At 38.9% G+C, this 12,968-nt stretch overlaps 1 protein-coding gene and 1 pseudogene across 1 annotated transcript in view; one reads left to right on the forward strand and one right to left on the reverse strand.

The window, feature by feature from the left end:
* Positions 1-463: 463 nt before the first annotated feature.
* Positions 464-5,684, reverse strand: LOC101828953 (annotated as a pseudogene).
* A 4,420-nt stretch (positions 5,685-10,104) lies between these two features.
* Dnajc10 (DnaJ heat shock protein family (Hsp40) member C10) overlaps positions 10,105-12,968 on the forward strand; it is a 41,094-nt gene continuing 38,230 nt past the window's right edge. Inside the window, exons 1-2 of the mRNA XM_040745695.1 lie at positions 10,105-10,259; positions 11,581-11,928. Coding sequence (XP_040601629.1) covers positions 11,725-11,928 — 204 coding nt within the window. The 5' untranslated portion in view covers positions 10,105-10,259; positions 11,581-11,724. The remainder of the gene's footprint in view (positions 10,260-11,580; positions 11,929-12,968) is intronic.

Genomic DNA, 12,968 nt, shown 5'->3' on the forward strand with positions numbered 1-12,968 from the left:
CAAAGTTTCTTGTGTGTTCAGGAGGACTGCCTTTGATTTCCAAGGAAGGGAGTGATGAATTTAGCTATTTGAAGTAAGTAATGAGTAGGAAGAGGACTGAGGGGTGGGTACCAGGCAGAGGAACTCGGGCATGTTGTCATTTTTTGCTTTGGATTTAACTGCTTCCATGTTATATTTGACAAAAGCAAGCAGCATTCAGATGACTGAGTGCAGAGGTAGCTGCTAGCTTTCCCAAACACAAAATCAAGTAACCCTGAGATGACACTTAACAGTTATTGCTACTGCTCCTGTCACTGCTGTGTTCACACATACACACTGCTTTTAGCTCATCAGCATGAACCTAAATGGATTAAGATTAAATACAGAATAGTACTTTTCACGAAGCAAGATTATTAATTCCATAGTGAGCAGAATGTGAACATACTAGCTGAAGAACCAAGAATTCATTCCTTGTTTAGTGACTTCTGGTGTCCATCAATACTGTAAAGATCATTTTTCATTTTTGAGAGAAATGTATGAAGTCTCCTTGATCAAACTTTTGCAGATGGTGCACTTTCTAAGGATGGGGCATATTCCTGGCATACTACCAGATGATCACCAGGGGTTAATAGAAACCTCTGTCCATATGCATCTTAAAAATTCATTCTCTCACAATATCTTGAACTGTTCTTCCAACAACACACCTGAAACATCTGTTAGAATTTACTTCATAGCCTTTTCCTCCATAACTTTTCATTTAATGTGGTCAGTTTCCTTCAGTTTTTGAAGATGTTGGCTGCAACATTTCCTTTAACTAAAATGGTGTCAATAGGTTCTCTTTTGTGCAAAGGTATGTTTTTCTATTTCACATCATTTTCCTGTTTAGCGATTACACTAACCTTTAGAATATTATGCATGAATGGAAGGACACATACCAGTTGTCGAAAGAGTGTCATTCTATTCTTCTGATTAGTGACAAGTCACTTTATGCCATTTTTCAGTCTGTCTTTCATCTTCAGCATTAAGGAGCTGACAACATTTCATTAACTGTTCTGTAGTTCTCTCCAGTAGTCAGGGTGAGACACTGCCCTATCCATATTGTCAGGCTTCTGTTGAAGCCCACTTCCAAAGCAGCTTTAACCACATGACTGCATCTTCTGAAGAACTTTCCCAAGACCAAATACACAATTGTAGGGTCAGCATTTTCTTCTTATGGAGTGTTTGAATTCGACAACAGTTGTTCAAGAAGAAGAGAATATCCAGTTTGAATCTTATCAACAAATTCCTGTCCTTCTGTGTATATCAAGAACTCACATCTTGAAAATTATTTGGCATGATCTACCGATGGGTCATGTCCAGATTCCCTACACCTCGAGCCACCATCATAACAAAAGCATTTGACATCATCAGTGTAATTCAGAAAATAAAATCTAGCACTCACAGCTTCTTGGGCTGAACTAGAACACTATATGGCCAATAGATGACATTCTCATTCAAGCTGCATGTGACTGCATACCCAGATCTGAAATTCAACCTGTTTCCTAGAAATAGAGAGTTGAGAAAATGTCTGCTGTGTTCTAAAACAGCATCACTTTTCATTTCTAGTTACAGAGCTCTCCACCACAGGTAAAACAGGCTACCCTGTCTCCAGGGTCTACATAACAGTCTCTAGCCAACTCTAAAGATGACTGAAAGCCTAACAGTCATATGCAGTGATTAAGAAATGTGGAATCTTCCATACTCATTGCATAGCTACAGGGTGTCCTTTGAACATTCTCATTCTCATACTAGATAGAAGACTAAATACCATGTTACGTGACAACATGCATTTCCTGGATTGGGAGAGTGAATTAAAGAAGTGGTAAGTTTATTTGACATTATCTAAAATTCCTTGATATTCTACTAAGTAGTTTTGCCTCTACTTTATTTCTAAGGCCTTGGTGATAGCATGAAAGACTGACAATCTATATATCACCAGGTCTTGATTTCTCAACAAGCTTATTACTTGGGAAATCTGAGGCATCTAAAGGGTAGTTCCTGCATCCTATAAGTAATTAACCCATCTCAACACTTGAATTTGACCATTCTTCCAAGCTTGAATTATCCCATTTCAGTATTGGTCTTTGATTTATGCTACCTGGTATACTGACTCAGACACCTAATCTGTGAGTTTTCCCACGTCAACATTGGCCTTTGATCTGCGCTGCCTGGTGTGCTGTCCCAGCACCTTCCAGGGCTTTAGTCGTGAATAATACTTTTTCTGAGCCTTTCTCTAGAATGTGGTATGCTCTCTTCAACTGTGATGGCATTGACATCGGAAACATCAAAATGTTCTTTTACCACCATAAATCCTAGAGGGAATGCAAATGTATTTGTTCTTGAGAAGGCAGTACAATCCCATCATTCGTTTGGACATCAGATCACAATTATATTAACAAGAACCTCATTTATTAGCTGCAAACTGATATAGACACTCTGAGAACTACTTACTGCTTTCTTTAAAAACTAATTCATTCATTTACCACATAATCAACAATAACAATCCTGGGCATTGCATTTATTGCAGAGAAATAGAAGTCTATACACACATAAACACACTCTGCAACCTACACACAAATGTTCAGAGCAACATTATTGTTATAGTCCTAAATTGCAAACAACTAAGATGTTACATAATAGGAGGCAAGTTAAACTATGACATGTACATGCTATGAAATGCTGTTTCAAAATGATGGGCCTGAGAGGGAGCTGGGTTTGACATGTGATGCAAACTTGTTTCTAATTTAAATTAAATTTAAAAAATTTAAAAATGATGGGCCTGCAAAAATGCAGATCAATTGCAAAGGTTTGCTGCTGAGTAAAAGGAAAACCTAAAAGGCCACATAGTAGTTTACATAACTCCATCAATGATGATATTGTAAAAATGGAAAAATATTCATTCTTCCAGAGATGGGGTTGGTGGGTCATATTTTGAGTAATCTATGACTGAAGGTTTGACATAGGGACCTGTGCCATGATGGTTCTGTATGGTGGCTGTAATGGTTGCACATATATACATGAGTGGTAAATGGCACAGAAAGACAGAAACTCTGAGACAATGTCAGTTTTCTGTTTTAATACGGAGTTATAGTTATGTAAAACACAACCATGGAAAAAACAGAAAGGGGCCTCAGGGAACTCTCTCTATTATTTCCCCCAAATTTCTCTCAATATATAATATTTTTAAATTTTTAAAAAGAAATAAATACATTTAGTGGCCCTGTATCTATTTTTAATTGAATTTTGACATTTAAAACTTATCATATCTTGGAATATAGTTTAGTGAATGAAGTCGGCCTAGGCTAAGAAGGTCCTGTCTCCAAAAAAAAAACTCTAATAAATTCTCTTTTTTTAACATTTACTAAACTCAATACCACTTTTCCTTTTACAGAGCAAGGTTGTTGTTCTCTTTTAATATAAATTTGTTCCTTGGATTCTATTCCTCTAGAGAACCCTGACTAGCTCAACACGTAAATAATATGTTGAGTTATTTCCAAGCAGCAGTCAAATATTGTCTATAATTAAGTATATACCACAGCCAAAGATATATGCTGCTCCTGTATCCTGGGCCTCTCTGATGTTCACAGAGAAGGGTATGCCTGTAATGAGTTCTCTGAGTCTAACATCTCCTACCTAGCAGACCAGAACTATTCTTTGACATCTCGGACAAAACTCATGTCATCCTTGAATCTGTGACTGAAGATACTAGCTCTGTATATCACCTAACTGGGAGGGGTTAGGGTTGGGTAACTCTGTGCACACAGTAAAGCATATCACAGCAAGTAGGACAGCTGCCCTTAGGAGCTGTTCTTGAAGAGTTAGTCTTTGGCTGGTATCTGGAAACTTAGCTGGTCAATAGTTCCCTCCCATGTTATAAAATTGTTCCTTAAATGATAAGGCTGGTCCATAGCTCCTGAAATCTGCAATGTGGCTTAAGCTGAATACCTACTTTCCTCTGGGAGCCAGGACTTTGCTAACTGCTAAGCAGAGAGTTCTTTTGTATCTAGCTCCAATCAAACCTCAGGCATTTGCTACACTATCCAGAATACAACACAGCACACTACAAGTTAAAGCTTTTTTTCTAGAGTGCTGAGCTCTACACCACTTCACTGGGCCAGGACCTTGGGAGCTAAGGCCTGATCTCCTTCAAACTGTGTCCAGACTTCTCTGCCTTCCAGATCTTGTCTTGTGTTACTTCTGTGTCATGAGTATTGGACACAGCAATGATGTTCTTAGTCCTGTGTGCCGTTCTAGTGAGTCAACAAACATGGACCTAGTCAAGGAGATAACCCACAGGAGCCAATCATAAAAGCTACCCTAGCTCCACTGCTGCTCTAAACATTGCCTCAGCATCCCCTTCTTAGTCTTTTTCTCTGTAGAGTATCATCCAGGGCCCTTCTCACAGTTTGCAGCATTCTTTTCCTTTTGCTTTGCTCACTGAGTATTTCTGTAAATTCGACACTTCTGTCAGCCCCATTTCAAGCAATTTTCAAAAGTCTCTAGCCTATTAAGGGCATTTCCTGTCCAACAGCCACAATGTAAAATTAATTTTTAAAACCATAAATGCTTGGACTGGGGAGATGGCTCAGTTCACAAAGTTTCTGGCACAAAACCTAAGTTTCATTCGCAGTAGTCAGGTTTTACAAAAAACTCCAGAGGTGTTTTGAACACTTATACCAGAGCTTGGAAGGTGGAGATAGGATGATTGCTAAGAAAAGTCAAGGTGCACAAGATATATAGATATACTCAAGTAATGTACATATACTTACACATGTGTGTATACACTCCAATGTCTGCTTCAATAGCTTTTATTAGATTACATGTTTAATTACCATATAACACTTTAACATGAAAAACTACAGTGTCAAATTATTTGAGACATAAATAAATGCCCAAAAGTGCTGTTAGTTATACCTAACAGTAGAACTGTTAACTGAAGGTGGAAAATGTGAAATTGCAGTTAAAGCAACACACACAATCCTGCAAACTGAACTGAAATCAGCACATGTATTAGATGCTGTATTGGTTATTTTTCTATTGCTGTGATAAAACATCATGACTGAGGCAACTTATAGAAGAAAGGGTTTGTTTGGAGCTTACAGTTCCAGAGGATGGGAGTCTGTCACTGTCATGGTGGGGATCCCAGAAGTGGGCAAATAGGCATGGCAACGATGATGCTGCAGCAACAGCTGAGAGCTCACTGGATATGCTGGAAAGTTTTTGAAACCTTAGGCCTGCCTCCAGCAACATACCTCTCTTCTAACAAGGCCACACCTCCTAATCCTTCCCAACTATCCACTAACTAGGGGCCAGAGTATTCAAATGCTCAAGACATATAGGAGGCATCTCATTCTGATCACCACAAATGCCATCTCCATTGGTAGGTGCTATGGGTGAATTCTACATACTGTAGTAGGACTTTCCTCTCTCCTGCCAGCTCCCAAATAATGACATGGGGACTTATTATTAATTATGAAAGGTTGGCCAATAGCTTACTTAAATTAATCCACTTATACTAGTCTACATTTTGCCTTGTGGCTTTTGACCTCTTTTCCATCTTGCACTTCCAGTTTCTTCTCCACATCTCCTGCACCCAGATGTATCTCCCCGTCCTCTCTCTCTGCCCAGAAGTCCGACCAATCCTCTCCTGCGAAGCTACTGGCCATTCAGCTCTTTATCAAGCAAAGACACATCTTCACAGTATACAAAACATTATTCCACAACAACATACCAGCAAATAATTTGCAATGCCTTTGCAAATAAGGTCTTACCTAATAAACCATTTCTAACATTCCCCAAGCCAACCATATATGATACTGGAAACAGTTTATGGAAAGAACACGTCATCTGAATTAAAAAGAAATCTATCAGATATATCTATCAATATTTCAGTTAGCTGTTGATATTCTCGTACTTCTGATTGAGACTACTTATGTTAGAATCCAAATTCTATTACTACCTGACTGTGATGAGGGTAAGAGACTTAACATTCTCTTTGCTTTGGTTTCCTCCTAAGCAGAATTGGCAGCAGTGCCTGGAGACAAGTTCAGCTAGTAAGCTCTCACAGAGGACTTGAGTCTGATTTTCATGAGCCATGTTGGGTGGTTCACATATAGGAGCTGCCTATAACTTCAGCAGCTCCAGGAAGATCTGACATCTCTGACCTCCAAAGTCACCTATGCATGTCCCAACACAGACACACATGCATACACATCATAATTGAAAACAAAAAGGGAAATATTTTTAAAGGAATTACCAATAACCGTTTGCCTCAAAGGACTGTTGTGATAATCAAGTGACTTAATGTAGGTAAAGTGTTTTAAGTAGTACCCAAGACATATAAAGGATATGTAAGCTTTAATTATAATTGTCATTTCACACAAGAATGCAGAGGATATAGGTTGTACACCCATTTCATCCCTTTGAGTGACTTTTGAAAGTTCAAATACTTTAAAGAATTCTTTTTATTAGAATCACCCATACTTTCCTCTAGCTCTCTGGGCACTTCACCCTAAAATTCCTATGTAGATCATATTGTTCATATCACTCATGTGTCATTTATTTTTGCCTTGTGACTGTGCTCTTTACCCAGCCCTAAGCAGTAACTTTAGGGACAAAGGTCTACTCTTTCCTCTTTGTACAAACCAAATATTGATTCTTCATTCCACCCTAATGCATGTGCTGAAGAGATGCCAAGCTTTCTCCTAATGAGGCATTGGGGAAAGAAATAAAGCCAAATGCCTGATCTCGAATAACTGGTTCAGAAAACCAACCAATAAAATGCTCTTGCAGTACGTTGTGATTAATGTAATAGTAAAAGGTGAAGTGGTAAAATATACTTTGGCAGTACACAGAAAATGTCTTCAGAAGAAATATATACTGGATCCTGAAAGCTAGTAGCTCCCCAGAAGGAACTAAAAACTAAAAGTAAGTATCCCTCTTATTATAATGTGTCTAATGCATAAATGATGGAGTTATGATATTGAAATTTGATACTTATACTCTCACAATAAAGGTTTTAGTCCCCCTAAAGTGGGTATCTTTGTTGTTAGTTAACTGACATAAATATATGTCTTCAAATATCTCTTTTCATCATGACCAACTCATTATCAAATCATCTATATTATTATTCTTTCATATATATAAAATTATGTTTATACCTTTACTATATACAATAATTAAATTAACATATTTTATATATTATATTCATATAATATACTAATTACTTTAGCTGAATCAATTAACATGTACATACATAAAATGTCCAATATATAAAATAAAATTTAAAGTTTTATATATATACATATATATAGTACACTAATTACTATAGCTGAGTAAATTAACATTAACATGTCTATAATTATCACCAGACACAGTTACTATACATATATATGTATGTGAAAACACAAAATCTACTCTCAAGTTTAAGGTAAACAACATAGTAACTATAGTCAACATTACATTATAGCCCTATAATATATTCATCTTATAACTGGAATTTGTTCCTCTTGCTCAGTATCTCCTCCTATCCTTTATGACTGAGATATTGGAAACCACTGTTCTTTTTCTTCGCTTCCATTAAGATCCTGTAGATAAGTATGACCGTACGGCAGGATTATTTCATTCAGTATAATGTCTTCATGAATGGCAGAATGTGAGTTCCACTTTTTTTTTAAATCTGTTCATTTCTCTTCATCTGCACTGACTCTACCCTAGTCCATTATCTACAACTTGGACCAGTTCATCATTCTCCTCCAGTTGTCCTTGATCAACCATTTCTCTCCTTAAATATGTCCTTCACACTGTAGTTAAAATGGTTAGTTTAAAACAAAAATGCCCTGATAACAGAGAGATGCCACAGTGGTTAAGAGCACTTGTTGCTCTTGCAAAGGATCTGGCTTTTATGCCCAGTACCCACAAGATGGCTCACATCAACTCATAATTCCAGTCCCAGAGGACCTGACCTCTATGAATATCAGATACCCACATGATGTACACACACCCAGGCAAAACAAATATACACACAAAATAAGACAAATAGATCTAATTTAAAAATTTTAAATAATATCATCTTAAATAATTTGAACTACTAAAATCCATTAAATGAGACACGTGCAGTGTCATAAATCAATGAAGATGAGACTTACCTTGATGGACAATGGGGAGAGTGTGTCACTCTATCTTGGGATTCTTTTTCACCTTAAAGAAAATGCCATTGTGAGAAGGCATCCTGGCACAGGTTAGACTTGAATGGATGAGTAAACCATCTGTCAAGTGAGCCATTCAAAATGTAATTTACATGGAAAAATCATAGAAAACTTTATAATCAAGTTATCTAAGGTCACACTACCAAAAATGGAAGAAATAAAAATTTCAGACCATCCAATAAGATGCAGTGAGAACATAATGTCAGTTGTTATATGTCTGTCAAATGTACACGACCCAATGTAATCATGAAGAACCTTCAGTCACTCCAAAACAGAAAAGTGTCTATAAAAGAACTTGCCTATATTCCTTACAAATGTAAGGCCTTGACATCTAGGAAAAACTTGAAAAACATGTTCCATTAAGGGAGTCTAAAACACTAGTGTGCTAGATGGGAATAAAAAAGCTCTTGACTACATTTGTCTACTGGGAAGACTTGTTGATGATTGGAACTAACAGAATTTGGTGTTTGTGGATTAGACAATAATAATGTGTTGACAGACACTAACTTCCTGGTTTTAAGGGTTGTGCTTATAAAGGAAAGTATCTCATCTATGAAAAAACACACACTAGTTTTGGAAAATAATGGGAAAAGACAACTTACTCCCAAACTAGAAAAACAAAGTTATTTGTGCTATACATTAAACTTTTTGTAACTTTGAGGACATTTCCAAGTTTAAGCAAGGTCTGTCTTCTCACTCTCCTAAACTATTCCCTTTGTATCCTCCAGAAGTTGATCTAAAATGCAACTTCAGTTCCTCACTTTGAAGTTTTAAGGAGCTTGCTTTTCTCCTAAAAGATAAAGTTTAAATGTATTCGCTACGGTAACAAAAACCTACTATCAAGCTTTTACTAAATTCTTCAGTTATCTGTTTTGCGTTAAATTTATTCTAAGCAGTTTGGGCTCACAGTGACATGATGATTACCATTACAGACAGTGGAACTAGGTTGCTTAGGTGTGATCCCCATTTTCCTCAAGTTTTACTTACCCACGCGCTCTCAACTTTTGAAAAGTGTATAATAATCAGCAGTATCTGATTGGAGGACTGAGTTAATGCCGTGTGTACTTAGGCCATTTCCTGGTTCATGTTAACAGCTGTCACTTCAAGCTGCTTCTAATATCTCTGCCTTTGTTCCTTACACTTCCTCCTCTTTCCTTTAACTTGCTGGCTTACAGCAGGCCCTTCAGTCATAAAATCATTAGCTGACATCTGGCTTACTATCCAAAGACTCATTACCAATTTCTACTTATTTCAAATTACAACCATCGTCTTCAGTCGTTTCCTCTTTCAGGGATCTTAAGAGTAGCTACTTCGATGGTCACGGCGCTACGACTCAAAAATGCAGTTTCTGTACCCAATGGAGTAGATGTAAACGAGAGGAGAAATACTGTCAGAACGATTAGAAACTTGGAAATCCTGGGGAATGCTCAATATTTGCTGATACACAAAACTGTAAACAATTTTATTTCTGGGAAGTTTTGAGGATTGGGGGATTATTTTTATTTTTTTGCAATTATTCTGTCCGGTTCCTTGTAAACGGGGTCAGTTGAGGCGAGTTCTCCACTTTAGGCTAAACCAGCCTTCCCCGCGTTACCCACCCTTTAACCAAACCTCCAGAAAGGATTAGCAAGCCGGATCTGTCGACCCAGGTTTCCCCGTCGCCCTGGCAACGGTACCGGAAGGGGCGGGCCCTCCAATCTTCCTTCCGCCCGCGGCTGCCTTCCGCCGCAGAACCGCTGTGGGCCTCTCTGCGGGTTGCTCCCCTATCTCCGGATAGGAGCGGGAGCCGCAGCCGCAGCCGCAGCCGCACAGAAAGCCACGTCAACCTAAAACCGTCCCGCCCGCCCCGCCCCGCCGGCCGCGGCCCTACCGACTCCCCCCACGCCTTTCCCACAATGCCGAGCGCCAGGCCCCGCCCTGCCGGCGCGACCCGAGCGGTGGTGCTGCTGCTGCGCGCGCTCCCAGCCGGCGTCCGGTCCTGCCGGGTTCGCAGCTCGGCGGCCTAAGGATGGGGCAGTAGCTGAGGACGCCGAGGTGGGCGCGGGCCGGCTCCACGCACCGCTGGGGCATCGGGGAGGGAGGGCGCCGGCCGCATCCCACCGCCTCCGCGCCGCCGCCCATTGTGTCGGGTCCTCGCCTCCCTCGCTGCCCCCTCCACCTCGCCTCTGCCGGCCACCCTCGGCTGGCACCTCTTACTCGGGTTTCTTCCTCCAGGTCCGAGCTGTGACCTCGGACGCACACTTGCCAGCCCCGTGCCCTCTGTCTTGCCCCTCTGTCCGATCCCGCTCTGGAGAGGTGGCAGCATCCTTCATTAACTTTGCCTTTACCTTCAGTATCCTCACTGGCCCCGGGCTGTTCTGTTATTCCCACGCTGCGGGAGAGCCACCCTAAGCCAAGGGATACCCTAACCCAAATTCCTGATTGAGATCTGCTCTTCATTGGTTTTTCCTTCCTGATAGTTGTCAGTCTGGATATTTCTGGTTTCCTCTGAGTGTATTTTACAAAAAGTGTCTGTGTGGGGGATGAAAAGGAGGGGTTAGAAGTGAGGTGAGGCCTGTTCACAGGTAAGGAATTTTTAGAAACATTTGGATTTAAATGAAGAGAACTGAAATTGAGGGTGCTAGGGAAGTTTGATCCCCCCCCCCCAGAGCATTTTAAGGTCTTAAAGTATACTAGTTCAGCTGTAAGGTGAAATCCTAGGGTTTTATTCTTCACAGGATTTTTCTTTATTCCAGACATAAACTTTACAGTGAAATTGCACCGATTTGCAACTATTGCTCTTTTTTATAAACTAATTTATTTTCTCATGGCAAGCACTTTAGAAAACTTGGGTGGCCTGCTTTGCAAGTTATCCATTTTTATACTGACATTATTGAATTGTTATGTTAAAGGTACAAACCCCTTGGAAAGGCTTTATGCTTCCTTTCACTTCCCGCAAAGGTATCCTCTACAAATGAGATTAGGTTAAAAAGAAAATTGAACAGTTTTTGAGTCGTAAAAGGAGCTAAAGGGAAGAAGTGCTAATTCCTATCCTGGTGGTATCACACTGATGAGAGTCTTTTGGTCTAAGAGTGTGTGTGTGTGTGTGTGTGTGTGTGTGTGTGTGTGTGTGTGTGTGTGTGTGTGTTTCTAGTTAGCTACCACCACTCTACCCTTTCCCTGCTACCTAGAGTGATTTTACATACATGCCTATCTGAATATAGAGGCAAGGGAGGGTTCTTGAGAGTAGGACTCAGGACCATTTACAACGATGTGACCTCAATGGAGATTGTATTGCTGACTGTGTCACTTGGCAAATTGTGTTATTGCTGCTTAGTTTGGAAAGTATTTGAACTGCCTGGTTTGCTCTCTTTAGGTTAACATTCCCGGGTTTGGTTCTGTGATGCTCGATTGACCCTTGAAGTAATGTGGACAGAAGTTCTCAAATGTATATCTTATAACCACTGGACCCAGCATTGTATCTTAATGTCACTTAAATAAGAACTTGCTAAGAAAGAGAATGGGAGTCTGGTTAAACAAAGATGACTTTATCAGAGACTTGAAGAGAATCAGTCTCTGTCTTCTGATACTATATGTGGTCATTGTAGTGGGCACAGATCAGAACTTTTACAGTTTACTTGGAGTATCCAAAACTGCAAGCAGTAGAGAAATAAGACAAGCCTTTAAGAAGTTAGCACTGAAGTTGCATCCTGATAAAAACCCGGTAGGTAAAATTTCTCTTTTAAATATCTGGTTATTTTTCTATGTCTCTTTTTGTTTTAATTATTTTTAAATAAGCATTTCAAATGCTTAATAATATCAAAAATTATAATTTGGCAACTGGAGTATGAAACAGAAGTAGGTAAAGCATTGCCTAGCATGCATGAGGTTCGGGGTTTGATTCCCCACCACCTAAAACCAGTAATTCGCCTGTCACACTAAAACCAGAAGAAGCAAATTGCAATGATTTTTGTCAGTATCAAATACAGTTACCTCTTCTGTAAACTGATTTCCAACAAGTAGTGAAAACGTTAAACCAAGCCATGTCTTTGAAGCAGTTTTCATACTAATGTGGGTTAAGAACGATAAAGACAGACATTCCCTCAGAACTCAAAAGAGTCTTACACAAGTGACAGTAGTAGCTAATCACAGCTTGGTTTAATTTTCACTATTGTTTTCCATACACAGTTCAAGCTATTAACTTACAAACTTACAAATAAAAGCCTAAGAGCTCCAAATGTATTTCCGTTTGTAAAGATTTGACTGTGTACCCAAGAATCTTTAAAAACAAATTTGTTTTGAATGTTATGGTATTCAATTTTTTTTCATTACTGTTTACCTTATCATGAATAAGGATATGATGGAGATAATTTTGTGGGCAGAAATTTATAAATGAGATTATTTTATCCCAGCTACATAAAGCTGAACATTATAAACTCTTGGTTGATTATCTTTCCCAGAGATGTATATTATATTTAGGGATTTGTTGTTTTTCAAGTTTTTGTTTTAAAATTTCCAAGTGTGATTTTTTAGAAGCCAATTCTATGAAACAGTAAAAAAGTAACATTTTTCAGTCCAGTTTTGAATTATTATTCTGGTATTATTTCTTACTTAATAAACTGGTGAATTGAAACATACACTTTACGATGAGCCTGATATGGGAAAATGGCATGCATACCTACTTATCATTGTTACAGAAATAACATATTTTAAAGTAAAGGCTTCAAGAGTCCATTAGTTTTTTTCTTAGTGACTTTTTTTTTC

This window comes from Mesocricetus auratus, unplaced genomic scaffold, assembly GCF_017639785.1.
Source record: "Mesocricetus auratus isolate SY011 unplaced genomic scaffold, BCM_Maur_2.0 Super-Scaffold_100004, whole genome shotgun sequence".
Taxonomy (NCBI): Eukaryota; Metazoa; Chordata; class Mammalia; order Rodentia; family Cricetidae; genus Mesocricetus; species Mesocricetus auratus.